Raw genomic sequence first — 25,482 nt, forward strand, 5'->3', positions numbered from 1 at the left:
ACTGAAATAAGGTCATAAATCAATCTCTTAGACTATGATCTGTCCTGTGGCAGATGAGTTTGGCTTATCAATGCTCAGATTCATGTAATGTATGTACTGTTTGTGTGTGTGTATGTATAAATAACATTCAGTTTCAGTGTTGGTGAGTTACTGCATTTTGCCTTTGTAGGGCTGTATTGCATGTATACTATACAAATAAATTAAACTAACGTTGAGAGGGGAAATATTGGTGTCTGAGCCAGTCTTGTAGATCCAGTTCATTGTTTTCTGCAGAATCACAGCCTGATGTGTGAGATGTTTAAGGTACTCTGAACTCTCGTGTGTCTTTTTATGTGCTTCTCCAACCTATTGAAGACATTTTGATAAAAAAAATGCAACAGTCAACACATTTATATGGAAACGAATACGATCAAACCCTTAAAGCTCTGATGTATTCAGTGATCAAGGAAAACATATTCCATAAAGAAATTAAATAAATAATTTTTGAATTCTACTCACCTGCTTCCTGTATATGCTGTAGCGCTCCTTTTCATGCCTCAGTGCAGCACGGAAATCTCCTTTACTCTCATGCACCTTTGCCAATAAGTGATGACTATAAAGATATACAAGAGAATCACAGTTCTAAAACAGACAGTATAAGTGTTCATTTATGTATCCTTAAAGGGTAGTTCATCCAAAAATTAAAAATCATTTACTCAACCTCATGTTGTTCCAAACCCATATGACTTTCTTGGAAGGTGAGTAAATAACAGAACCTTAAGCTCATGATTTAGTACTGGCTGTATCCATGACAGAGTGTCTTGTTTGTTTTCGGTCTTCACCTTTGTGCCAGTTTAAGAGAGGAGGGACCCTGATATTTGGAGTTCAGGGCAAGGGCATTCTCCAGGAACTTCAGGGCGAGATCACAGGCCATCATACTATGCAGCACAAGACCTATCTTACTCTATACCATAGATAGAAACAATATAAGTGTCAGTTAGATGTTTAATGATAGATTCATAATTTTGTTTACTTATTTCTTTAGTACTTCAATACCAAACTTTTGCAAAACATACAGTATTTGCGAAGATTTTTATGAGCATTACTTTGGGTAGTTGACCGATTACATGGACATTAACCTTTTTAAACCCTTTAGATTAAAATGTATGAATGTATAATGAAAGCATAATTATATACAAGAATAAGAGTTATATGAAGTAAATCAAGTCACTGCAAAACTAATGTTTTTCACTACTACATTTCTACCATTATGCTATAACTCACATCCAATAAAGCCATCTCAGGATGGTCCTCTCCACATACCAGGAGCATCAGGTAGCGAGCACGGTATAACAATCTCAAAGCAGTCGCAGGCTGCCCTCCAGCAAAACAATAAAGACCGAGGTGCTTCTACACAAAGAGCAAACGCATCCAAATATATCAAACTCAAACTAATTCATATGTTCCTGTATTCTCCTTACCAGTACTGGCACCAATGCAATGTATGCTGTTGTTCATAAACAGAGTTTAATCTACAGAATCAAAAGTGAACACTCACATATTCCTGCATAGTGTTGGGATGCTCAATTCCCAGAACTCTCTCACTGATCAGTACTGCCCTCTGTTGGTGACTGAGAGCCTAACAACACAAAGTCCAAAAGTAAATCCAATCACAGGTTTCAAGTCTTTATTCATTAATCATTCTATAATATTAACGTGATACCTCAGCGTAGTCACCGAGGATGTAGTGTATGCGACCCAGCAGCCGTAGACAAATGCAGACATCCTGATGCAGTGCACCATACACGTTAGTGAAGAGACCCAGAGCTTGGCTGATTGACTCACAGCCCTCTTTCAGACAACCTGGTGATAGAAATGTGTATAAGATTTAAATAGGCCTGTTTGCTTTTCATAATTTTCATTTTTCCATACATTTCAGGCTGTGAGGAACAGACCAAAAATTATGTTGATATTCACTGAAAGTCTTTTGAAAATATTAATTGGAAGAATGTCTGGACAATAACAAATAAATACTTTATAAACAATAAAGTTAAAGAGGTATAATTTAAAATTACACAGAATTTACCCCGTAAAGCAGTTATTTGAATTATTTAATTTGCTTATTGAAAATGCTTCTGAATTTTGTGGTGTTGATAAAGAAACTGTTACACCAGTGTGTATATTGATTTTTTTGGACAGATGTCTCTGACTTTATTTCAAGGACTTCGATACGAATTGAATAGCATGATGTCATATATTTTGTCATAATATATTTTGTAACAAGATACCATTGATTGTAATTGTATTTTTTTATTACTGTTATTTTACTTGGAAAATATCATAATCATGTGTAAAAATGGGCTTAAGGTAAGCAAAGGCAAATTTTGAACAATTTATAAAAAAGAAAGACTCATGAGGCATTGCTTTTAATTTACTGTAAATTGTTTATTTTATTTTTAACCCTGGCATAAATTATATAGGTTTTATTCTTTTTTTGTTTATTTATTTATTTATTTTTTGTCAACATTTGTTGCGGGTTGTATGCCTTTGAATCAATATAAAAAAAACTTCCACTCCTCCAAAGGTTTTAAAAAAAATGCTGTTTGGCATCATTGGTATCAAATATGGGGAGTCTTGACATGACATATCTGAATGGAAGGGAACATAAATTAGATTTGAGAGCTATGCGGAGGGAGAGATTTTCAGCAAATAATTTAAATTTCAGTCTTTCCATTATAAAAGCTCTTGTTTGGCTTCAGAAGGCTTTTATGGCGCTTTATGTTATTTTAAGTTTGACCGCCTCTCATCAGAACATAACAATTCATACAGATTTGAAAATGAAGACTGAATTTAGATTTTTGGGTGTACTAACTCTTTAATTCACATCACCATAAAAATATGTTGGGCAAAAATTGTTTCTCCACTTTTCAGTCTTTTGCTTTCAGTCAATGCTTTATTTAAACAGTATAAAAAAACAGTTTATTCATCTGCTTCTGTAATGTGTTCTGTTACTAGCTTTTCGATGCAAGATGAGTAGATGACTTTCTGTATATGATATCAAAACATATTTTATTTTTTTCAGAGAAACAAAGTTATGTTTGACATTCAATAAAAAGTTTTTGTTATTTAATGCTCACCTTGCTGTACCTTAGACTGACCACAACGTAGGAGATAAATAGCATCACTAGCCCTTGGGTTGATGTGCTTCACTACAGGGAAAATATTAAGGATGTCCTCTTCAGTGAAAACTGGTCTTTGTTCAGAATCAAAGTGATATTCTCTTAAAAGAATCTGAGAGAGATAGTATAGAGAAAGTAGTTACCAGACAACAGCAAAAGAAGTTTTAATAGATTTTTTCATATTCTGAAGAAAATCAGAGTTGTGTTTGTTCATGCAAAACTCTTCCTCATGATGCCAGGGTGTTGTGGGTGGTTGCCTGGGCGTTGCTATGTGGTAGCTAAGGTGTTCTTGGTGATTTAAAACATTTTACCTTGCAGTTGCTAGGGTATTCTGGTTGTTGCTTACTGGCCCAATCATGAAACAGCTATGTTTCCATTAATAAGCAGCTCTAATAACAATCAAAATATGTTTAAACTGATGTTTTTATATACCTGAATCCCAGTTTTGATGGCAATCTCTCTGAGCAGAGTGATCCTCTGAAGTCTGTCTTTCTCCACGGCCTCCTTCACACTTCCACTGCCAGATGGAGATGAGATCCCACTCACATTGAATCACAGCACAGCATCTATTTGTGTTCAGAGAGCAGAACACTCACCACGGCAGACTGTAATGGTAGTATTCCTGAGCCTCAGCTTTGATGGCCACCCAGAGGTTGCTCGGTGTCAGGCTGGACCAGGCGGTGATGGTACTGGTCACTGACGAACGACTCCGTCTTCTCCGACTCCTGCGTCTAGAAGACAACTTGTCGTTTTGTTGAATGACCCCAGGATCAATATATGAGTTTAGGAAGCAGTTGAGGAAATGGCTGACGGAGGCAGAGAGGGCAGATGGTTCCACTGCCTGGGATAAAGTTAGAGAACTGCTCAGCAAAGTTTGGATACAAGTAAAGGCGTAGCCAGGAAATTACTTTTGTTTGGGTCTCAATAAAAATGGATGGGCCAAGATTTTTCCCAAATTTGTTTTTACAGAATTTTCCTTAACAACAGTGAAGCACATTCAAAAAGTTCTCACACTTTCAGAAATCAGAATTTATGCATTTAAACTAATTTATAAATATACATCAAAGTCAAAGAATAATTTCTAATATTCTGGGTGGGCATGGGTCTAATTTGGGTGGGCCCAGGCCCACACCAGCCCAACCTTGGCTACACCACAGGATACAAGAGTAAGTTCTGGTAAGGGTATAATAATGTAAAGCATTATTATTTATACCCTGAATAGCATTAAGAATACCATGATTGAGCACAGTCTGGACACTTACCAGAAGATATGTCTTAAAGAGATGTTTTGCGGATCTCGTGATCAGCTCACAGAGTGCAGTTCTCTGCAAGATGTTCAAAAAAATTATTTTGTCAGATTTCATTATTATATAGTGAAATCTAGTGGAAGTAAATGTTCTGGGTTTTAAACAAGTTAAAGATGCACTCAGTAATTTTTTGTTTGTGTTGCTTTTGCTGATATGGCTGTTGTCTTGGACTTACAATGACACCTAGTGCCGTAGATGCAGCATCACACAAAAGCAGTGGATTTTAGTTACCGGTGCCACTGTAGAAATGCACTATTCATGGTCAACCATTATTAATTTATTCCATGTGCAAAAAGTGTCTGATAATAGGGGCGTTACTGAGATATAATAAGCAGCTTATGTAATCTCAACATGGCGGCCCCTACGAGGCAGCCCAGCTCCATGTAAAATAAAACAGCTTTTGTTAATTTACTGATATGACTGGAGTCATTTTAAAAACACTTATTTCAAACTATTTATTTCTTAAGGGCTACAGTTTTTATATTCATTATATAATCTGTATGTGCGGTCGATTACCACAAACATATTCTAATTGTTCATCAGTTTGTGAAGTCAAGCAAAACAATTGTGTTTACAGTAATGCACTCACATAGACATGATCAAGTCTTTCTTTCTGGGGTATCTTCTCAATGTATTCAAGCACGGTGCCCAGGTAGCGAATATTGATGCCATGCTGATGCAGAGCCTCAGTTAATGTGATGCCATCCATAGGTATTGATGTGTGGTTAAGGCAACTCTTAGTCTGCATAAAACATACATTCTGTCACGCTCGTGCAAAGCGGAATTTCCATCCACTTTTCACGCTATTTTGTTATCGACAAAGTGAAAATGCATAAAAAAAAGTTTGGGAAATTTGCCATCTTCTGCCTATTTCCATTTAAATGGCCTTTTATCAATAAAAATGGTGTGTGTGATGATGTTATGCCTAAAAAAACACTTTGTCGCATAAGTTTTGTTTTATTGCAAAAGAAATCTTAAGCCGTTTCCATACAGAAATGTGTGTTTATTGCGTAATTGTGTACCTTTTGCCTCCCAGATGTCCCTAATTTTTTTTGCTCTTAAGTTTTGGGAAAATGGGGAGAGTATTGAGACAATTCATTGAAATTAGACAGCTTACTATCATTTTAATTCACAAATAAATGCAATCAGAAGACGGAATTGCAATCAAAAGGGAGCTGTTGCCCTTCTGATAGGATTATAATACTGGTCCTGATGTTGCGCCTATTGTATGATTAAAGACACAGCGATTAAAGAAAAATTGATGCGGTGTAATATCAGGATTTACATATGATTCATTCCTGATATTCAATAGGCTATTTTGAACAATCATCTCATCTAAAGCATTGCCATCACAACTGCATTATGTCCCGCATATTTGTTCAGAAACTTTTAAAGACCAACTGAAATTGATTGTCATCTCAAATTCATTTTAGCGTCATAATGCAATTTACATTTTATGAAGAAGCTCAGCAAATGCGATCCGAGGTAAAGAGGGTTTGATTTAAAATATTTAAACGTTTTAAAATGTTCAAAAGCTCGTTTTCTGAAAGCGAACTCCGCATTGGACAAATAGTTCTGATAGTTTATAGTCTTGAAAAAAGTGCAGAATATTCTGAGAATATTATTCAGCTTTTTTCATCTACAGAACAGGGTAAAGCTAATTTAAATTTGTGTAAAGAAAAGGCATATAGGTCTAATATATATATATATCCTCCTGGAAGTGTCATGTTTGCAGTGATCGGATCTTTATGCCATTAAGATCAATCCATAATCACGTTCAATAAATTGGCTTTCAAAGATGTCTACCGTCGTCATGATTAACACAGGCTAATGATTGGGGTAAACGCTGTCATGTGACACTACATTTTTGCGTTAATGCCAATTTTCTCGTCAAAAAGTGTTTCCGAACCAGTTTTTCACAACATTTGAAGTATCAACATAGAGTTTATGTGCTAGAGTTAAACGGAAAAATATTATGTCGACACTTGTGAAACTTTAGCGATAATTTGCGTTTCCATCAGCTTTATTTTGATGCACTAAAACTTTTTTTCGCAAAAAATCCTTGGATGGAAACGTAGTTAGTGATGATGTATTTTATTTGTTATATTTGATCAATCCTTCTAAAAATACAACTCACAAAGGCAGGGATTTGATTGGAAATCAAGAAGGCTGCAGCATCTTTTAGCTGTTGTTTCTGTTTCTGGATAACTTCTGCACTTTCCTTGGGAAAACGCACACCTATTGAGAGAAGAAATCTAATAGTATTACATTCATTCATTTGGCAGACGCTTTCATCCAAAGCAACTTACATTCAAGGTAGCCTATATCAGGGGTTTTCAAACTTTTTGATGCCAAGGACCCCCATATTTAATGATCCCCTTGCGAGAGACCCCATGTGTGATAAAACTAGTAAACATTATATTATGAAGACTTTTTGTTTGCATAATTAAATAATTGCCTTTTATATTGTCATTGTACTAAAGCAAAAATATATTTCTTATGCTGGATTAATGTTAAATGTATAAACACGAAGATAAATATTTATATATATTTTATTTTAAAATCATAATTAATCTTAAATTATTTTAATTGTGAAAAGCGCTATATAAATAAATGAGCAAAAGTAAAACAAATATTGTTTCAAAGCAGCTTTACAAAGAATCATGAATTACAACCCTTATTTCTTACAAATAAGATTTATTATCACAACATATGAAGTTATATACCAGTTTATTTTTATTTCTTGCTCTGGCTGTCAATACTATAAAATAATTGTGATTAATAATTTTAGAATGAAACAGTAATAATGTCAAATAATGTCAACATTTTTACACATTTTTACGGCCCCCTGGGGGTCCCAGGACCCTAGTTTGAAAACCCCTGGCCTATATCAGTACGTGTGTTCCCTGGGAATCAAACCCATGACTTTGCATTGCTAGCACCATGCTCTACTAGTCAACATTTTAAGATTTATGCACTAAAGTAAAAAGTTTTAGCCAACATTTAAATGATTTCATTTCTGCAACATTTCGGAGTGGAATCATTATAGTTATCTCATTAGAAAGCTGATACTTTGGTTTTAAATTTATTGTATAAACTCAAACTATGTTTCTGGGTCAAAGTGATCAAAATTAAGCTATGGATCAAACTAACCAACACACCTGCAGAGAAGATGTTAGGGTTGAATTGTATATCAAAGGTATTCCTGAGAGAGGAAAAGATATGCTTTAATGAAGAATCCGGCTGGATGTTGTTTCCAGGTGCAGTTTTTAGGGAATCGTGTTCTTCATTCTGGTCTAAAAGTGTGATAGTAGTTAAGGGGAGTTGAGTGGTAGTACTAGAATCACTCTTTACTGGAGATGTGCTGACAGGGTTGGTGATGTCATTCTCAGTACTTTGTGAAACCGTCTCCAGAAATATCTGGTATCTGAGGTAACATACACATATACAGAATAAAATTAGAATTGTTCAGCTGGTTCACAAAAAATCAGGTTCACAGATTTAAATATTTACTGTGACATTGTTTACTGTTAAGCTAGACATTTAATATTTAACTAACTTAGAATCAGTATTAGAACAGAAATATTATTAGAATAGAATTAGTAGTATTAGAATTGCTGCCTCAGTGAATTTCACCTATCAAGAACATCTAGGTCATCTTTCACCTAAAACAAACCCATATACAGTATATACCGAATATACACAAGAAAATATACTTTATTCATTTAAGCATATATTTTCCCCCAAATTCTTATTATGGTAATGCGTCTAGATGTTGTATAGTAATTTACATTACTATAATTTACATTTCTATAAATGACTCTCTGGAATACTTGATTCTGATTGGTCAATGGTGCCATCTAGTGGACTGATATCTCTGAGTAATAACTGCATATCCCGAGATTCAGACTTATCAGACCGGTCAGCCGGGTAAAGTGAGTCATCTTTCCTGCTTCTGGGATCACTGTGTGATCTCTACGCTAATAAAATATTTTCAACTCAAATCAATGTTTCATGTGCATTTATTTCTTTATTTGGCAAGTATTCTTGTAATAAGCTGGATAATCAGATGTCAGATGGTCATTAATTACAAAATAAACACCAACAACACTCGACGCAAAGCGGAGGTGAATTTATTTCTTCTCACATAATTACATAATTTCAACGCAAATCAATATTTTTAATGTCCATGTCTTTATTTATTTGGTTAGTAGCCATGTAATAAGCGGGATTGCCGGTCAGTCATCCGGTTGTATCACAAAATAAAGTCCGCTTCACACTGGGGTCCTGATGACCCTGTCAGGGTTTATTTTGTGATAACAACCTGCTGAATGTACATTATCCCGCAATTACAGTAATGAGAATTGGGGGAGAAATGTGCTTAATTATCATGACAATAAAGTCACATTGCAACAAATCTTAAAGGGATAGTTCACCCAAAAATGAAATTTCTGTCACTTACTCACCCCCATGTTGATTCAGACCCTTCCTACCTTCCATACTTCCTTACTTCCTTACTTAGTCAAAGCATAAGCCACAGTCACCATTCACTTTCATTGCATCTTCTTTTTTCCATTCAGTGAAAGTGAATGGTTACTGAGGCTGCCATTCTGCGAAGCATCTCCTTTTGTGTTAGACGGAAGAAACGGAAATAAAGAAAGTCATGTGGGTTTTTGTACAACATGAGATTGAGTAAATCAGAAAAGTAAGAATGACAGAAATTATTTTGGGGTGAACTATACTTTTAATGGCCCTAATAATAGACTTCCTAATTAGGGACCAAGCACTGAAATTGCGGCGGCCCTATTTTTCTTCTTAGGATTATTATTATTATTATTATTATTATTATTATTATTTTCAAGGTTTTCAGTACTTTTGGGGTACATAAGATGTGTGAAAGTTTGCACACACATCAGAGTCGTTGGCCATTAGGGCTTGGCAAAGTTGCAGGGGGGTCATGCAGGGGGAGCTCTGCAGCACCACCTAGAACATGGGCCTGTTTGGGGAGCTCTGTAGCACATCCCTTTTGAGCTACAGTCACCAAACTTTGTACACATATAGATCTCATTAAGCTGGACAACTTTCGCACTGACAGTCATAAGCTCTGCCCAAAAGGAAGTTGGTCATTTTGGATTGTTTGAAATATGTATGCTCTGGAATTTTATATACTCCTCCCAGGGATTTCATGTTACAGGTACCAAATGTGGGCGACATCATGCCAAGACATTGACGATGCTAAATTGAGAAAGGATTTTTGATATATCGAACGGTGTTGCCATGGCGAAGCGATAAAATAACATAAAAAAAATGAATGGTGTGATTTTACATAAAAATTGAGCCAAATGTTTGTCCTTACAGGCTGATCACATTGATGTGGCTATTGTGGGTCACGGCCATAGTGCCACCAACTGGCAGAAGGAAGTGTGTCACTTTTAACAGACTTTGAAATATCCCTATTATGTTAACCTGAATTGCTTCAAACATTTTTAGAATAATGTCAAGACAGTGCAGATTTAAAATTCTGAAGGGATTTGTGATATCTTAAATAGTGTTGCCATGGCAACGTATTAAATGTCATTATTCCTTTTTATGTATATTCACATGTTTTTGAGGAACTTGGCATGGTTGAATTTTCATGATATTTTGCACACACATCAGAGTTAACACATGGGCGTGGCTGGGGAGCTCTGTAGCACCAACTTTTGACAAAAGTTGTATGGGTCAGTTTCGTCTACGATCACCAAACTTGCTACATATATTGTTCTCATCAAGCCAGACAACTTTCAAAATTACAGTCATTAGCTCCACCCAACAGAAAGTCAGCCATTTTGGATTGGATGTGCATTTTTTGAACATTGCAGGCCCTGAACTTTTGAATACTCCTCCTAGGAGAATCATGTGACTGTCACCAAATTTAGGCAATATTATGCCAAGACATTGAAGATGCTAAATTGCGAACGGAGTTTTGATATATCGAACAGTTTTGCCATGGTGATGCAATAAATTAAGGGTATAAATGTGAAACAGGAATTTCCTTATATCTTCTGTGTGAATTGTATGATTTTGATGAAAATTCAGCTGTATGTTTGGTAATGGGGGCTGATCACATTTAAACAGCTATTATGGGTCATGGCCACAGCACCACCAACTGACAACAGGAAGTGTGACACTTTGTGTGACTTTGAAAAAGTCCTCTTATATTTACCCTCTCAAATGCATGCGGCCACCACACTTTGTTTTCCTAGAGCCACCAGGTGGTGATGGCGCCGTAGTGATTGGGCCCATCATCACTGCTTGCAGTTATATTTATTTTTATTTTTATTATTATTATTTTTATTATTATTATTATTTTCAAGGTTTTCAGTACTTTTGGGGTACATAACATGCGTGAAAACTCTTGAAAGTTTGCACACACATCAGTGTCGTTGGCCATTAGGGCTTGGCAAAGTTGCAGGGGCGGTCACGCAGGGGGGGCTCTGCAGCATCATCTAGAACATGGGCCTGTTTGGGGAGCTCTGTAGCACATCCCTTTTGAGCTACTGTCACCAAACTTTGTTCACATATAGATCTCATCAAGCCGAACAACTTTCGCACTGACAGTCATAAGCTCTGCCCAAAAGGAAGTTGGCCATTTTGGATTATTTGAAATATGTATGCTCTGGAATTTGATATACTTCTCCCAGGGATTTCATGTTACAGGTACCAAATGTCTGCGACATCATGCCAAAACATTGACAATGCTAAATTGCAAAAGGATTTTTGATATATCAAATGGTGTTGCCATGGCGAAGCGATAAAATAACATCACAAAAATGGAATAAGGAAATGTCTCATATCTTCTGCATGCATAGTGTGATTTTACATAAAAATTGAGCCAAATGTTTGTCCTTACAGGCTGATCACATTGATGTGGCTATTGTGGGTCACGGTCATAGCGCCACCAACTGGCGGAAGTGTGTCACTTTTAACAGACTTTGAAATATCCCTATTATGTTAACCTGAATTGCTTCAAAAATTTTTAGAATAATGTCAAGACAGTGCAGATTTAAAATTCTGAAGGGATTTGTGATATCTTAAATAGTGTTGCCATGGCAACGTATTAAATGTCATTATTCCTTTTTATGTATATTCACATGTTTTTGAGGAACTTGGCATGGTTGAATTTTCATGATATGTTGCACACACATCAGAGTTGTCGCCATTAGGCCTGGGAAAAAGTTAACACATGGGTGTGGCTGGGGAGCTCTGTAGCACCAACTTTTGACAAAAATTGTGTGGGTCAGTTTCGTCTACGATCACCAAACTTGTACATATATTGTTCTCATCAAGCTGGACAACTTTCAAAATTACAGTCATTAGCTCCACCCAACATAAAGTCAACCATTTTGGATTGAATGTGCATTTTTTGAAAATTGCAGGCCCTGAACTTTTGAATACTCCTTCTAGGGGAATCATGTGACTGTCACCAAATTTAGGCAATATTATGCCAAGACATTGAAGATGCTAAATTGCGAACGGAGTTTTGATATATCGAACAGTTTTGCCATGGTGATGCAATAAATTAAGGGTATAAATGTGAAACAGGAATTTCCTTATATCTTCTGTGTGAATTGTATGATTTTGATGAAAATTCAGCTATATGTTTGGTAATGGGAGCTGATCACATTAAACAGCTATTATGGGTCATGGCCATAGCACCACCAACTGACAACAGGAAGTGTGACACTTTGTGTGACTTTGAAAAAGTCCTCTTATATTTACCCTCTCAAATGCATGCGGCCACCACGCTTTGTTTTCCTAGAGCCACCAGGTGGTGATGGCGCCGTAGTGCTTGGGCCCGTCATCACTGCTTGCAGCTATATTTTCAATTATAATTCCTTATTTTTATCTTTTGATGTTGCTGTGAAATATGACCTGGACAAGATCTTGACAAGTTTCATTAGATTCACCTGTGCTTTAATCATAGGAAAGGTTAATGTATAAATGTCCACCTGTGCTCAACAAAAGCCTCAACGAGCTCCTGTCTCAGACAAACCAGGCAATGAGGATGTTGCTTTGGGAAACCCAGCTGTTGACAAATAGGATTTAAATTCTCCACAGGAAGGAAGTTGACGTCAGGTGGGAAGGTAAAAAGTAGGTCCAGGATGTAGTGGCGCCCATCATTACCCACAATGCCCTTGTGCTCTACTGAGGAGCACAACTCGACTGCTGTGTCATCTTTGTTTAACACTAGGTGTCGCTGTACTCTCAGCATCTTACTGGGTTTGTTAAGCAGCTCTAGGTACCTAAAGAGAGTTGAAACCAGTTTAGGTAACTAGGGTACATACAGTATAATACTCATATATTTAGTAGTTTGAAAATGGAAATTCTGTTATTTACTGTTGTTTCAAACCAGTATGACATTCTTTCTTATGTGGAACACAAAAGATGATGTTAGGCAGAATGACAGCCTCAGTCAACATTAACTTTCATAGCATCTTTTCCCATACAATGCAAGAGAATGCTAACATTCTGCCTAACATCTTCTTTTGTGTTCCACAGAAGAAATATTGGTTTGGAACAACATGAGGGTGAGTAATTGATAATTTTCATAATTTTCATTTTGGGGTGAACTATCCCTTTAAGAGCCTAAAAATAATGTTTTACCTGTCATCAGAGACAACGGTTTTGCCAAAGTCGATGGAGCCATAGATAACACTCTGTGCTTGGTCACGCTCAAGAATACCTGGCACGATAGTTTGCGCAGTCACGCGGTAGCCACGGTAATCGATCACTACAGTGCCAAGCAGGTATAGGCCTTCGGGATCCACTGTCCAGAAAGCGCTCACACCATTTAGGTCGAGAATGGGGGCGGCGTGGGCTGCAGCCTCCCCACCCAAATCTCTGTATTGGTCCCGCACATCAAAGCCCAAACTGAAGAGCATGTTGTTCCAGATGAATATCTGTTGTTTCGATTCTTCACTAGGGTTGATGGGCATCACGTTACCATCTATCACTTCCATGGCTCCTCGAGTGGCAGTGCTCACAAAATCACTGTTAACCTGATAAAGTCAGTAAAAGGTGATAATTACTATATATGTTCAGCTTTTGGACAAAGAAATCATAAGATGGTATCCTGAGTACAGTCGCCTTCTTCACCCTTAAAAATTGCCTAAAGATTCCAATTAGAGCCAATAGGGGTTGTACAACATTAAGGGCGTTTCAGACCGAAAACGTGTTTTTGCTTCCATCCATGCTGTTTTTTAATGTTTTTCTCTATAGACATGCACTTGACAGATGTCTTTGACCATTGTGCCATGTCTTGCTGTTTTTGCAGTGTCTTGTGAAGGAGCGGCATTGTTTTTATCTTCTTAAATCTTCTTGCGTTCAATCTGAATGGCCCCTTATGTCACATGAGTACTTCTTAAATAAGTTTTAAATAACTTTTTATTCTACTGGTGCTTTAAAGAACCTATTTAATCTCAAAAGCACCACTACACAGCAAAACCTGATTTTTTTATTTTTTATTAACATGATGGGCTGCAAAGAAACAGCTTGTTTCATTACAGAAATCTCATATATGGACATATATGAAAATACTGATTATCTAAAATTATAGCTAATATATGTAAGCATATATGTGTGTGTGTGTGTGTGTGTGTGTGTGTGTGTGTGTGTGTGTATATATATATATATATATATATATATATATATATATATATATATATATATACACAGTATGTTCAAATTCCACTAGTATTTAAGAAATATATATTTTGTATGAATTAAAAATTGCCATTTTTGTAATATTTAAAAAAATATGTGTTGCATATACAGTATGAACAAGTATGTGGCTTTTTTATATTAGTGAAAACCATATATAAACATACAGGTGCATCTCAATAAATTAGAATGTCGTGGAAAAGTTCATTTATTTCAGTAATTCAACTCAAATTGTGAAACTCATGTATTAAATAAATTCAATGCACACAGACTGAAGTAGTTTAAGTCTTTGGTTCTTTTAATTGTGATGATTTTGGCTCACATTTAACAAAAACCCACCAATTCACTATCTCAACAAATTAGAATATGGTGACATGCCAATCAGCTAATCAACTCAAAACACCTGCAAAGGTTTCCTGAGCCTTCAAAATGGTCTCTCAGTTTGGTTCACTAGGCTACACAATCATGGGGAAGACTGCTGATCTGACAGTTGTCCAGAAGACAATCATTGACACCCTTCACAAGGAGGGTAAGCCACAAACATTCATTGCCAAAGAAGCTGGCTGTTCACAGAGTGCTGTGTCCAAGCATGTTAACAGAAAGTTGAGTGGAAGGAAAAAGTGTGGAAGAAAAAGATGCACAACCAACCGAGAGAACCGCAGCCTTATGAGGATTGTCAAGCAAAATTGATTCAAGAATTTGGGTGAACTTCACAAGGAATGGACTGAGGCTGGGGTCAAGGCATCAAGAGCCACCACACACAGACGTGTCAAGGAATTTGGCTACAGTTGTCGTATTCCTCTTGTTAAGCCACTCCTGAACCACAGACAACATCAGAGGCATCTTACCTGGGCTAAGGAGAAGAAGAACTGGACTGTTGCCCAGTGGTCCAAAGTCCTCTTTTCAGATGAGAGCAAGTTTTGTGACCAAGGTCCTAGAGTCTGGAGGAAGGGTGGAGAAGCTCATAGCCCAAGTTGCTTGAAGTCCAGTGTTAAGTTTCCACAGTCTGTGATGATTTGGGGTGCAATGTCATCTGCTGGTGTTGGTCCATTGTGTTTTTTGAAAACCAAAGTCACTGCACCCGTTTACCAAGAAATTTTGGAGCACTTCATGCTTTCTTCTGCTGACCAGCTTTTTAAAGATGCTGATTTCATTTTCCAGCAGGATTTGGCACCTGCCCACACTGCCAAAAGCACCAAAAGTTGGTTAAATGACCATGGTGTTGGTGTGCTTGACTGGCCAGCAAACTCACCAGACCTGAACCCCATAGAGAATCTATGGGGTATTGTCAAGAGGAAAATGAGAAACAAGAGACCAAAAAATGCAGAGCAGCTGAAGGCCACTGTCAAAGAAACCTGGGCTTCCATACCGCCTCAGCAGTGCCACAAACTGATCACCTCCATGCCACGCCGAATTGAGGCAGTAATTAAAGCAAAAGGAGCCCCTACCAAGTATTGAGTACATATACAGTAAATGGCCATACTTTCCAGAAGGCCAACAATTCACTAAAAATGTTTTTTTTATTGGTCTTATGATGTATTCTAATTTGTTGAGATAGTGAATTGGTGGGTTTTTGTTAAATGTGAGCCAAAATCATCACAATTAAAAGAACCAAAGACTTAAACTACTTCAGTCTGTGTGCATTGAATTTATTTAATACACGAGTTTCACAATTTGAGTTGAATTACTGAAATAAATGAACTTTTCCACGACATTCTAATTTATTGAGATGCACCTGTACATATAATGCTATGTATCAGATTTCTGTATGGGTTGGTGAGAGAGATGACAATACAACAAGACAATAATTTAAAAAAAAAAGGAACCAAAAGAATGAGAGAGCACAAATGATTAACCTTAAACATGGCTCTGTCCCGCATCAGACGATCAGTCAAGTTCTTCCTAGGAAGCTCTCTTGTGGTTTGAAATTCTTCGTTCCAGTCACGGGCCTGTTTTCAACACAGAAAATGAATCGGAATGTTTACATAAGTTGCTTGTTGCTGACTCTCAACATGTTTACCTGACCAGGCACATGCTCTTCATAACCCAGGCAGGAGGAGCTGGCATCTTCGGCTCTAACACAGTCCATTGTATGGTCAAGTGCTGGAGCAGACCAGCTGAACACCTGGAAAGGTGTGGCAATCCTTTCAAATGGGTGTGTAGATCCTCTAAATATAAGAGTTAAGAGATAAATAAAAGAGAAGTTGCATCTTCTACCAGGGCTATATTCACCATAGGTGATCTGCCCAGCCTCAAATCAATTAGGGTTTTTCAATGACTGATTCCTAAGATTTTACTTTTACTCCCCACCAATATTGTAAATGTTGATCTGTTTCGACCTCACTCTGACTGTCACTATGATCTAAATAGGATGATAACCTTCGTTCCGCCTTCTCTCAAGACCTTATGTAAACAAAGTCATACCCATGACCCCGGAAGCGGAACGTCACGCACTTATAAAAGCGGGTTAAACTTCCAGCTCATTCTCTTTACCTTTCTCGCCTCAGAGACCTGGTACAGGTAGGAACTGAATTAATATTTGTTTATTCACCATTCAATTCATCACCTGGGTGGTGCAGGTGCCTTGTGTCCCTGTGAATTGTGGTGTTTTCTTGCATATTTTTTGTATTATTCGGTACCATCACTCAATTCATGCTGTATGTGCCTGTGAATTTTGATGGGTTTTATTGCATTATTCTGATATTCTGAGGCTAGTTTCTAACATACTAGCCATTCAATATTATGGATTATTTCTGTTTTCTTTCAGAGTATCCATCAGTTAAACCTAGTGAATATACTTCATTATAACATTTTGGTGAGTATTGTTGCCCTTTTTGTGCCCTATATCACTGTTCGCAGTCATTGGGGTTTGATATAGGCCTGCTAGGTACGTTTGTGTACTGTTGCGGGCCTTTTGCTTTGCATGGGCTTGATTTACTCTTCACTGCTGTTGGGATTGTGTGGGGCCTTACCTGGTGTGGCAGGGGTATCATGGCCTCTCAGTGCTGCTGATTTTGTTGATCAGCAATGGACCCTCATGATGGATATAGGGAATGCCCTTCATGCCTGGGGATTGCTCATTTGAGGGAGGATGTGGATAATCCCTGCAGGGCAGCTTGTGACCTGTCCAGAGAGGAACGATTCCACCGTGCTAATAGGGTATGCGGTTCTGTACCTGAGCGTGGTAGGGAGAGGGAACACTCATCAGACAGGCCTAGTCATAAGCGTTCTCGCAAGCACTCACGTGATTGTTATGACGCCGCACACAGATCAAGCCGTGAGAGGGTGGTTGAAGTAGCTAAACACACAACTCCTGCTCCACCAGCAGAAGGTGGCAACACAGATACTCAATTACAGATCCTGGCAGCTATTCAGAGTTTATCGCAGAGGATGGACAGAGTTGAAGCTTGTCGCTCATTCTCACCATCACTACTTCCTGGTCAGGAATGCGTTCCTCCACCTGGGCAACAGTGTCATCCTGACAAAGGCACAGAGGATGCTGATGTATTATCTCTTCTTGCTCCCCACTCGCTGTTCGATAATACACAGCAGTCGGAAGGAGGGAGCCAATGGAAGGAACCCCATTTGGATTCCACCGAAGTGGATGAGGAATCGGCAGTGAAGGAGGATTTTCCAATGAATACTCTTGTTACTAGGGTATTTAGTGCAGCAAAGATTGCTGGTTTGCAGCCTTCTTTGCCTGATCCAGCTCCTGTCGGTGGTGTCTGGGAAGGCATATCTCAGACTAATTCTCCACCTTGCATTCCAGTGGCAGATGATTATACCTCAATGTTGAGGACAGCATGGAAGAAACCATCTCAGAAGCCTCAATTCAATGCAGGCTGTAGACAGTTGGCCAATGCCTGTTACCCAACGGAAACTGGACTGGGGGACATACCGCCAATAGAACAAGCGATAGCATCATGGACTGCTCTGGGACCAGCCCGTGCATCTGCTAACCCTCACTGTCCCAGGAAGGAGTGTGCGAAATCTGATGATCTGATCTCACTATTTTATTATGCTGCTGCACGTGCAGCTCGTAAAGGCAATGCTTTGGCTATCCTCTTAGCAGCCCTAAGGAAAACAATAAGTGCGGATGACCAGGATTCTAAGAACCTTGTTGATTTTGCTCTGGCAGCCCACTCACAATTGACACACGATGTGGGGGAGGCTGTGTCTTCAGCCGTTTTTATGTCGTAGACAGATATGGCTGGCACAAACCTCTTTGCCAGAGGCCATAAAAAGCGAACTAATGAATTTGCCAGTAATGCCTGGTCACGTCTTCCATTCGGATTCTCAGGAGTTGCTGGATAGGGCTGAGTGCTCCATTTCAATGAGAGAAGCCGTCCAGCGGGCTTGTCACAAACCAGCTCCAGTCTTCAGACAAAGATCTCGAGAAACTCAAAGGCCGCAGCAACCTGCTTGGCCTAGACACATGAGTGGCGATCCTATTAGTGTTCAGGGGCAGAGCTTTCGTGTCCAAAGACAAAATCCTGCCACACATCCCCAGAGGAGATCTCAGTCCCATGGGGGAGGCCAACAGAGAAGCTCTCAGAGGGGTGCAGGAAGTGACGGCGGTCCTGCATAGGAGTCAGGGGCCGGCCGTCGACTGTTCCTCCCAACTTTCAGGGGCCAGTTGGGAGAGAGTGGTCTCAGACCAGTGGGTTTTATCCACAATAGCTCACGGGTATCGGCTACAGTTTCGGAATGACTATTGTCAAGGACCCACTGTTGGAGCCCGTATTGATGGAAGAGGTGCAAACTCTTTTACAAAAAGGAGCAATCGCAAAGGTGCCCTTCAACGCACAACATATTGGGTTTTATTCAACCTATTTCATAGTTCCAAAAAAGATAGTGGTCATCGTCCCGTTCTTGATCTCAGACACCTCAACCAGTACTTAAAAATTCTTCCATTCAAAATGATTCATACAAAGTTGGTATTGCAGTCCATACGTGCAGGAGAATGGTTCATGTCCCTGGACTTAAAAGACGCGTATTTCCACATTCCAATTTGTCCAGAGCACAGGCCTTTTCTCCGCTTTGCTTTTCAAGGCCAAGTTTTTCAGTTCCGGGTTCTACCATTCGGCCTGTCCTTGGCACCGAGGGTTTTTACTTGGATGATCTCAGCCGCCCTTGCTCCCATTCAGTTGTGGGGTATCAAAATCCTGCCATATCTGGACGATTGGTTAATTTGTGCTCCTTCTCTAGAGCAGGTGATCAGGAACTAGGTACTAGCTCATATTCTGTCCCTGGGGTTCACAGTGAATTGGAAGAAGAGCAGGTAAAATTCCTGGGACTATATTTCAATTCCATAACAATGGAAGCATGTCTCACTCCCCAGAGAATAGACAGCCTGGAGAAGGCATTAAGTCACTTCCAGAAGGGGAAACTTATGACAGCTCACAGGGTTCAGAAACTGGTAGGACTGATGGCGGCAGCATCAATGGTGATTCCCTTAGGCCTGCTGCAGACACGTCCGATACAGAGATGGTTCAATTCTTTTCATCTTCATACATAAAAGGACAGAAGAACGAGGCTGTTGGTGACACAGGCCTGCATGCGGGCTTTACACCATTGGAGGGACAAGAATTTCCTCCGCAGGGGAACCCCACTGGGCAATCTTCCTCACAGAAGATCAGTGATAACAACAGACACATCACTGACAGGCTGGGGAGCCGTTTGGGAAGGCAGGTCAGTAAGTGGCAAATGGGACCCCCTTGGTCATCAGAACACATAAATGTGCTCGAACTGAGGGCTATTCATCTCACTCTCAAGGGTCTGTTACCGTTTTTATGCCACAAGCATGTGTTAGTGAGAACGGACAGTATCTCGGCAGTTTACCACATAAATAACCAAGGTGGGTCTCCAGGTGGCAATGGATTTGCTGACATGGACATGGCCACGGCTATCCTCACTGAGAGCAATCCACATCCCGGGTGTGACAAACAGAGCACCCGACATTTTGTCCAGAACAGGGCCTCTCCCAGGAGAGTGGTGGTATACACGGAGGTAGTAGCCCAAATTTAGGCCCGATACGGGACAGCTCAGGTAGATCTTTTTGCCTCCAAGGAGACGACCCATTGCCTGGGATGGTACTCCCTTACGGTACAAGAAAGCAGCTTAGGCCTGGATGCTCTGTCAGAAAAGTGGCCGACAGGCTTACTATATGCTTTTCCCCCCTTTCCTCTGATTTCCCAGGTCCTCCAGAGGATCAGGGAGGGTCATTGTACAGTTCTGCTAGTTGCTCCATGCTGGCCGGGAAGACCATGGTTCCCGGACCTAGTTCAGCTCATTCAGGGTCCCCCGTGGCAACTACCATCATGGGCGGATCTTCTGTCCCAAATAGACGGGCAGATTTGGCATCCAAACCCGATGGCACTGCACTTGTGGGTATGGCCTCTGCAGAGTCCGTCCCTCAACAGCTAGATGAAACTATGTGAGACATTGAATAATGCCAGAGCTCCATCCACTCGCATTAATTACTCCATAATGTGGAGAATTTTTTCAGAATGGTGTTTAGGCATGAATGTTGATCCAAGAACCTGCTCTGTGCCACTTGTCCTTAGATTCCTGCAGTCTCAACTGGACCAGGGCAAAGCAGCCAGTACAATCAGGGTTTATGCCTCATCTATTTCAGCATCTCATGGGGGAGTTGATGACCAGCCAATAGGCCGACTTCCCTTGGTATGTCAGTTTCTGAAGGGAACTCGTCTCTTGTGTCCAAATCGCACTTTGCAGGTACCAAATTGGGATTTGCCTTTCATACTAGACTCTCTCACTAAGCCCCCATATGAGCCTATGGCTGATGCAGATTTAAAAGCTTTGTCTCTCAAGACAACTTTTCTCTTGTCTATATGCTCTGCTAAAAGGGTAGGAGAATTGTGTGCTCTATCCACTAGTGATGATTGTTTACGTTGGAGGCCAGATGGGACAGGGGCGACACTCTGGCCCAACCCTGCTTTTTACCATAAGTACTTAATCCTCAGTTTAGAAATCAAGTTCTGGAGGTAGTTCAATTTCAACCCCCTTCTTCTTCACAGGCAGAACAGCAGAGTTTGCTCACCCTATGTCCAGTAAGGGCATTACGCACCTATGTACATTTTATTCAGACTATGAGGAAGTCTCATTCTCAGCTTTTTGTTTGCTATGAAAAGGCCAGACTGGGGTTGCCACTTTCTAAGCAATGTTTGTCACATTGGTTGGTTGATGTTATTTCCCATGCTTATATGGAAAGGGGGTTGCCAGTTCCTATGGGAATACGGACCCACTCAACTAGAAGTGTAGCTACTTCATGGGCCGCATTAAAAGGAGTTCCTGTGGGGGAAATTTGTGTGGCAGCATCATGGTCTACATCATATAAGTTCGCAAAATTTTACAGTGTTGACGTAACTAATGCAACACCTGTCAGCACTGCAGTTTTGATGTCTGTTGACCAGCGAGGTTTGAATAGTTCGGATTCTGTAGTTCCTCGTGACCCTGTTGACATGAGTCATCCTATTTAGACCGTAGTGATGGTCAGAGTGAGGTCGAAACAGATCGTAAGTTATGAAAATAACTATGGATCTGTGAGACCGAAGGATGACCATCACTATCCTTGTCGCTCGGAACACTGGGGCGTTCAAGGAAAGAGAACGAGCTGGAAGTTTAACCCGCTTTTATAAGTGCGTGACGTTCCGCTTCCGGGGTCATGGGCATGATTTTGTTTACATAAGGTCTCGAGAGAAGGCCGAATGAAGGTTATCATCCTATTTAGACCGTAGTGACGGTCATCCTTCGGTCTCACAGATCCATATTTATATTCATAACTTACGTTATGGTCTTAATTGATACTGTTTGTATTGTTTGCCTCAAAACAGAATAAACTCTAAATATTCAGAGAAAGGCCTTACCTCTTTTTCAACAAGGCACTGAAGTTCTTCTTAAAAATGGGACTGATCTGACTCAGGAGATCCAGCAGAGCATGACTGAGGGCACTGGGATTGGCTGGCTTTGGATTGAAGTTGTATGCTGTAGATCTAATTTTTACCAAATGCATTTCTGTGAATTTGTCTGTCCGGTATGGGCTAGTTTTTAGAACCATGTTTTTTTGATTGCAAGTACTCAGTACTCACTGATTTACGTAGAACCCATGAGTTGACGCTGTTATACTGAAGTGTCTGTCTTCCATGGTGACAATATTAAGATACATGAGGTCTCCATGCATCTTTCTGTTTCCAGGAGGTGGATTCCAGCTACTCATGGTCAAACCCTTCAAGCACTCTGCGGGCTGCTTGTAAAATAAAGAAGTGCATATTGTCTGTCTACACTCAATCCCAATGCATTTGGTTTGGTAGCACATTTTGAATGCAGTTATTTTAACACCATCACTTCCAAGTTTTATGCAAATACCCTAAAGTCCTACCTTTCCAAAGTGAGTCTGAGGTTGCAGGTATACCAGCAGACGTTCTTTGCAACCAGGAAGAATGTGATCTGGAGGGCTGCAGATGACGTGTTTCAGCCGGTCACCTCTTCTCTTAGGCTTGTTACCCTCTGGAATATAAATCAGGTTTATAATGACTAAAGCTTTCCAATATAAAATTTTATACAAAATACATAGGCATTTCTATATTTATGAAACTCCTGATTTGAAAGATGTCTCTTACCTTCCTTACGTTCCTCTGTGAAATAGCTGAGAAATGACGGTGAGCTGCCCTCCACTCCATTATAGCCATCAGTAAGGTCCAGGCTCTTTAAAAGGTCTCTGATGTGTCGTAGATGGATGTGCACTTCTCGAACTGTGTATGGATCTGGGTTTTATTTAAAAAGGAACGTTAAGACAAATTTAGCAAAGATAACATATTTTTGAAATTTTGAAAGTTTGATACTGATCTAATTTACATTTTATATATTAATTTTTTTTTTTTAATTAAGAGTTTAAAATGTAGATTTTGATAAAAAAAAATAAAAAAAACTAGATCTCAACAGGTTTAAAATCAATTAAGTTTTAAAAGGATATTTCAATTAAAAATTTAAATTCTGACATAATTTACTCAAGAACAAGAACACTGGACTCATGTTCTTCCAAACCCTAAAAATTGAGGTCCATATTCCCTGATCAACTAATTTTAAATCAGATTTAATAGATCTTAGAGGCTTACCCTCCACAACTCTCAGAACTGAGCCCTCTTGAAGGCCTGGAATGGATCTAAGGTGTGTAAAGTTGTCAAGTGTGACTCCATTCAGCTGCAGGGAGAAACAGGTACGCCAGCAGGTCTCCTCCCGGTCCATCAACACTTGCTTGATCTCCTGTACCATCGCTAAAGGTGAAACCTTAAAGGGACAGTCCACCCAAAAACTAAATAATTTGATCATTCACCCACCCTCATGTCATTTCAAACCTGTTTGACTTTCTTTTTTTCTGTGGAACACAAAAGGAGAAATACTGAAAAAATTTTATGTTACTTTTCTTTTCCATACAATGAAAGTGAATGGGGACTGAGGTTGTAAGTACCTAACTTTCTGCCCAATATCTCATTTTGTGTTCCACAGATGAAAGAAAGTCATACAGGTTTGGAACAGCATTAGGGTGATTAAATGATGACAATTAATTTTTGGTTGAACTTTCCCTTTATGACCAGTATGAATCTAGAGTCCACTGTATTGGCATGTTTATTTATAAGCAGCCATATAGAAAGCAGCTTTTTTTTTTAACTTTCAACAAGTGACAAGCCTTTACCTGGAAGTCAGTAGGTTCTGTGCCAGGAGCCTGGATCTTGACTGTGAACCCTGCATCCTCAGATGGGTCTATGTCAGGAACAGCAACAGCAGGTAGCTCTTGTTGTTCGATGCCACAGTTGACCTGTTCTGCCATATTATCTGCTTGAGTGTCCAGCACACGGCCACTGAGCATGGGGTCAGGGCCGGGTCCTTGTATTTTGAAAAAGAGAAGAATACAAATCATAAGTGGATTACCAACATGACACAAAAGAGTTATGAATGGGTTAGAATCATGTTACTACACTTACATTTTTGCAAAATTACTTTTACATGGCTCGTACATGTCGCGGTAGTTTCCTGATAAAGTGAACACTACAGGCACTACAACAACGAGTTTTATTCTCTTTCTCATAAGTAAAACGGCAGATTATCAGTTCATAAACACTTATTTTTTGCTATGTTCTTCACACAGTGCTGTCTTATGACATCTAAACACTTTTACTATGGTGCATGACATGAAAGGCGATACGTTTTAATGTTTGTATAACATAACCAACTTCAACAAGCTTGTTTGACCGAGATCAAATTGTATAGCAACTCAGCTTGTAGATGTTGCACTTGCGATGCAAAGGACCGGGATGTGAGTCGACACGTGAGCCGAAAGGGTCATAAAAGTACCACAAAATGGATACATAGAAGTAAAGGAAACCACATAAAGGAAACATATTAGTAATCCATAAGACTCCAGTGGTTAAATCCATATCTTAAGTAGCAATATAATAGGTGTGGATGAGAAACAGATAAAGTAATTTTTTCAAATCTAAATCTCCCCTTTTACTTTTACATCTGAAAGTCACATGTGGTGCCTGTTTAGTTCCACTTTCACATTTGAAAGTTAAAGTTAAAGTGGAGATTTAGGGTAAAAAAGGACTGAAATATTGTTCTGTTTCTCACCCACATCTATTATATTGCTTCTGAAGATATGGATTTAAACCCTGGAGACTTATGGATTACTTTTATGTTTCCTTTATGTTATTTTTGGAGCTGCAAAGGTCTAATCACCATTCACTTGAATTATATGGACCTACAGAGCTGAAATATTCTAAAAATCTTAGTTTGTGTTCTGCTGAAGAAAGAAAGTCATATATATCTGGGATGGCATGAGGGTGAGTAAATGATAAGAAAATTGTCATTTTTGGGTGAACTATCCCTTTAAAAACTATCTATATGGGAGAAAAACTAACACACTTTTAACTCCACAGTAGATATTTTACCTGGGAACTGCTGTAATATGTGTAAGGAACCACATAATGTAATTTCATTTTGCAAAAATGTCGCCACAGTCATGTAATTTTCATTTGATCAGGCTGTTTTGAAAAAAGTCTGAAAATCCCTGGCTTAGGATGAACATAAATTCAGCAAAAAAAGAAACGTCCCTTTTTCAGGACACTGTATTTTAAAGATAATTTTGTAAAAATCCAAATAACTTTACAGATCTTTATTGTAAACGGTTTAAACATAGTTTTCCATGCTTGTTCAGTGAACCATAAACAATTAATGAACATGCACCTGTGGAACAGTCGTTAAGACACTAACAGCTTACAGACGGTAGGCAATTA

At 39.1% G+C, this 25,482-nt stretch overlaps 1 protein-coding gene across 2 annotated transcripts in view; it reads right to left on the minus strand.

Moving 5' to 3' along the window:
- Positions 1–25,482, minus strand: part of LOC127430722 (clustered mitochondria protein homolog) — a 32,985-nt gene that overhangs the window by 3,562 nt on the left and 3,941 nt on the right. The window contains exons 3-25 of one of the 2 annotated variants that reach the window (XM_051680718.1): positions 23,883–24,073; positions 23,305–23,476; positions 22,810–22,953; positions 22,569–22,696; positions 22,279–22,436; positions 22,057–22,182; positions 16,188–16,335; positions 16,024–16,116; positions 13,112–13,506; positions 12,457–12,750; positions 7,627–7,892; positions 6,603–6,703; positions 5,055–5,207; positions 4,421–4,483; positions 3,755–3,999; positions 3,591–3,675; positions 3,117–3,270; positions 1,703–1,842; positions 1,538–1,618; positions 1,264–1,389; positions 822–943; positions 499–592; positions 211–345 (exon numbers count right to left, since the gene is read on the minus strand). In XM_051680718.1, coding sequence (XP_051536678.1) covers positions 211–345; positions 499–592; positions 822–943; positions 1,264–1,389; positions 1,538–1,618; positions 1,703–1,842; positions 3,117–3,270; positions 3,591–3,675; positions 3,755–3,999; positions 4,421–4,483; positions 5,055–5,207; positions 6,603–6,703; positions 7,627–7,892; positions 12,457–12,750; positions 13,112–13,506; positions 16,024–16,116; positions 16,188–16,335; positions 22,057–22,182; positions 22,279–22,436; positions 22,569–22,696; positions 22,810–22,953; positions 23,305–23,476; positions 23,883–24,073 — 3,614 coding nt within the window. The remainder of the gene's footprint in view (positions 1–210; positions 346–498; positions 593–821; positions 944–1,263; positions 1,390–1,537; positions 1,619–1,702; positions 1,843–3,116; positions 3,271–3,590; positions 3,676–3,754; positions 4,000–4,420; positions 4,484–5,054; positions 5,208–6,602; positions 6,704–7,626; positions 7,893–12,456; positions 12,751–13,111; positions 13,507–16,023; positions 16,117–16,187; positions 16,336–22,056; positions 22,183–22,278; positions 22,437–22,568; positions 22,697–22,809; positions 22,954–23,304; positions 23,477–23,882; positions 24,074–25,482) is intronic. The other variant, XM_051680719.1, reaches the window with a different exon arrangement.

This window comes from Myxocyprinus asiaticus, chromosome 40, assembly GCF_019703515.2.
Source record: "Myxocyprinus asiaticus isolate MX2 ecotype Aquarium Trade chromosome 40, UBuf_Myxa_2, whole genome shotgun sequence".
Taxonomy (NCBI): domain Eukaryota; kingdom Metazoa; phylum Chordata; class Actinopteri; order Cypriniformes; family Catostomidae; genus Myxocyprinus; species Myxocyprinus asiaticus.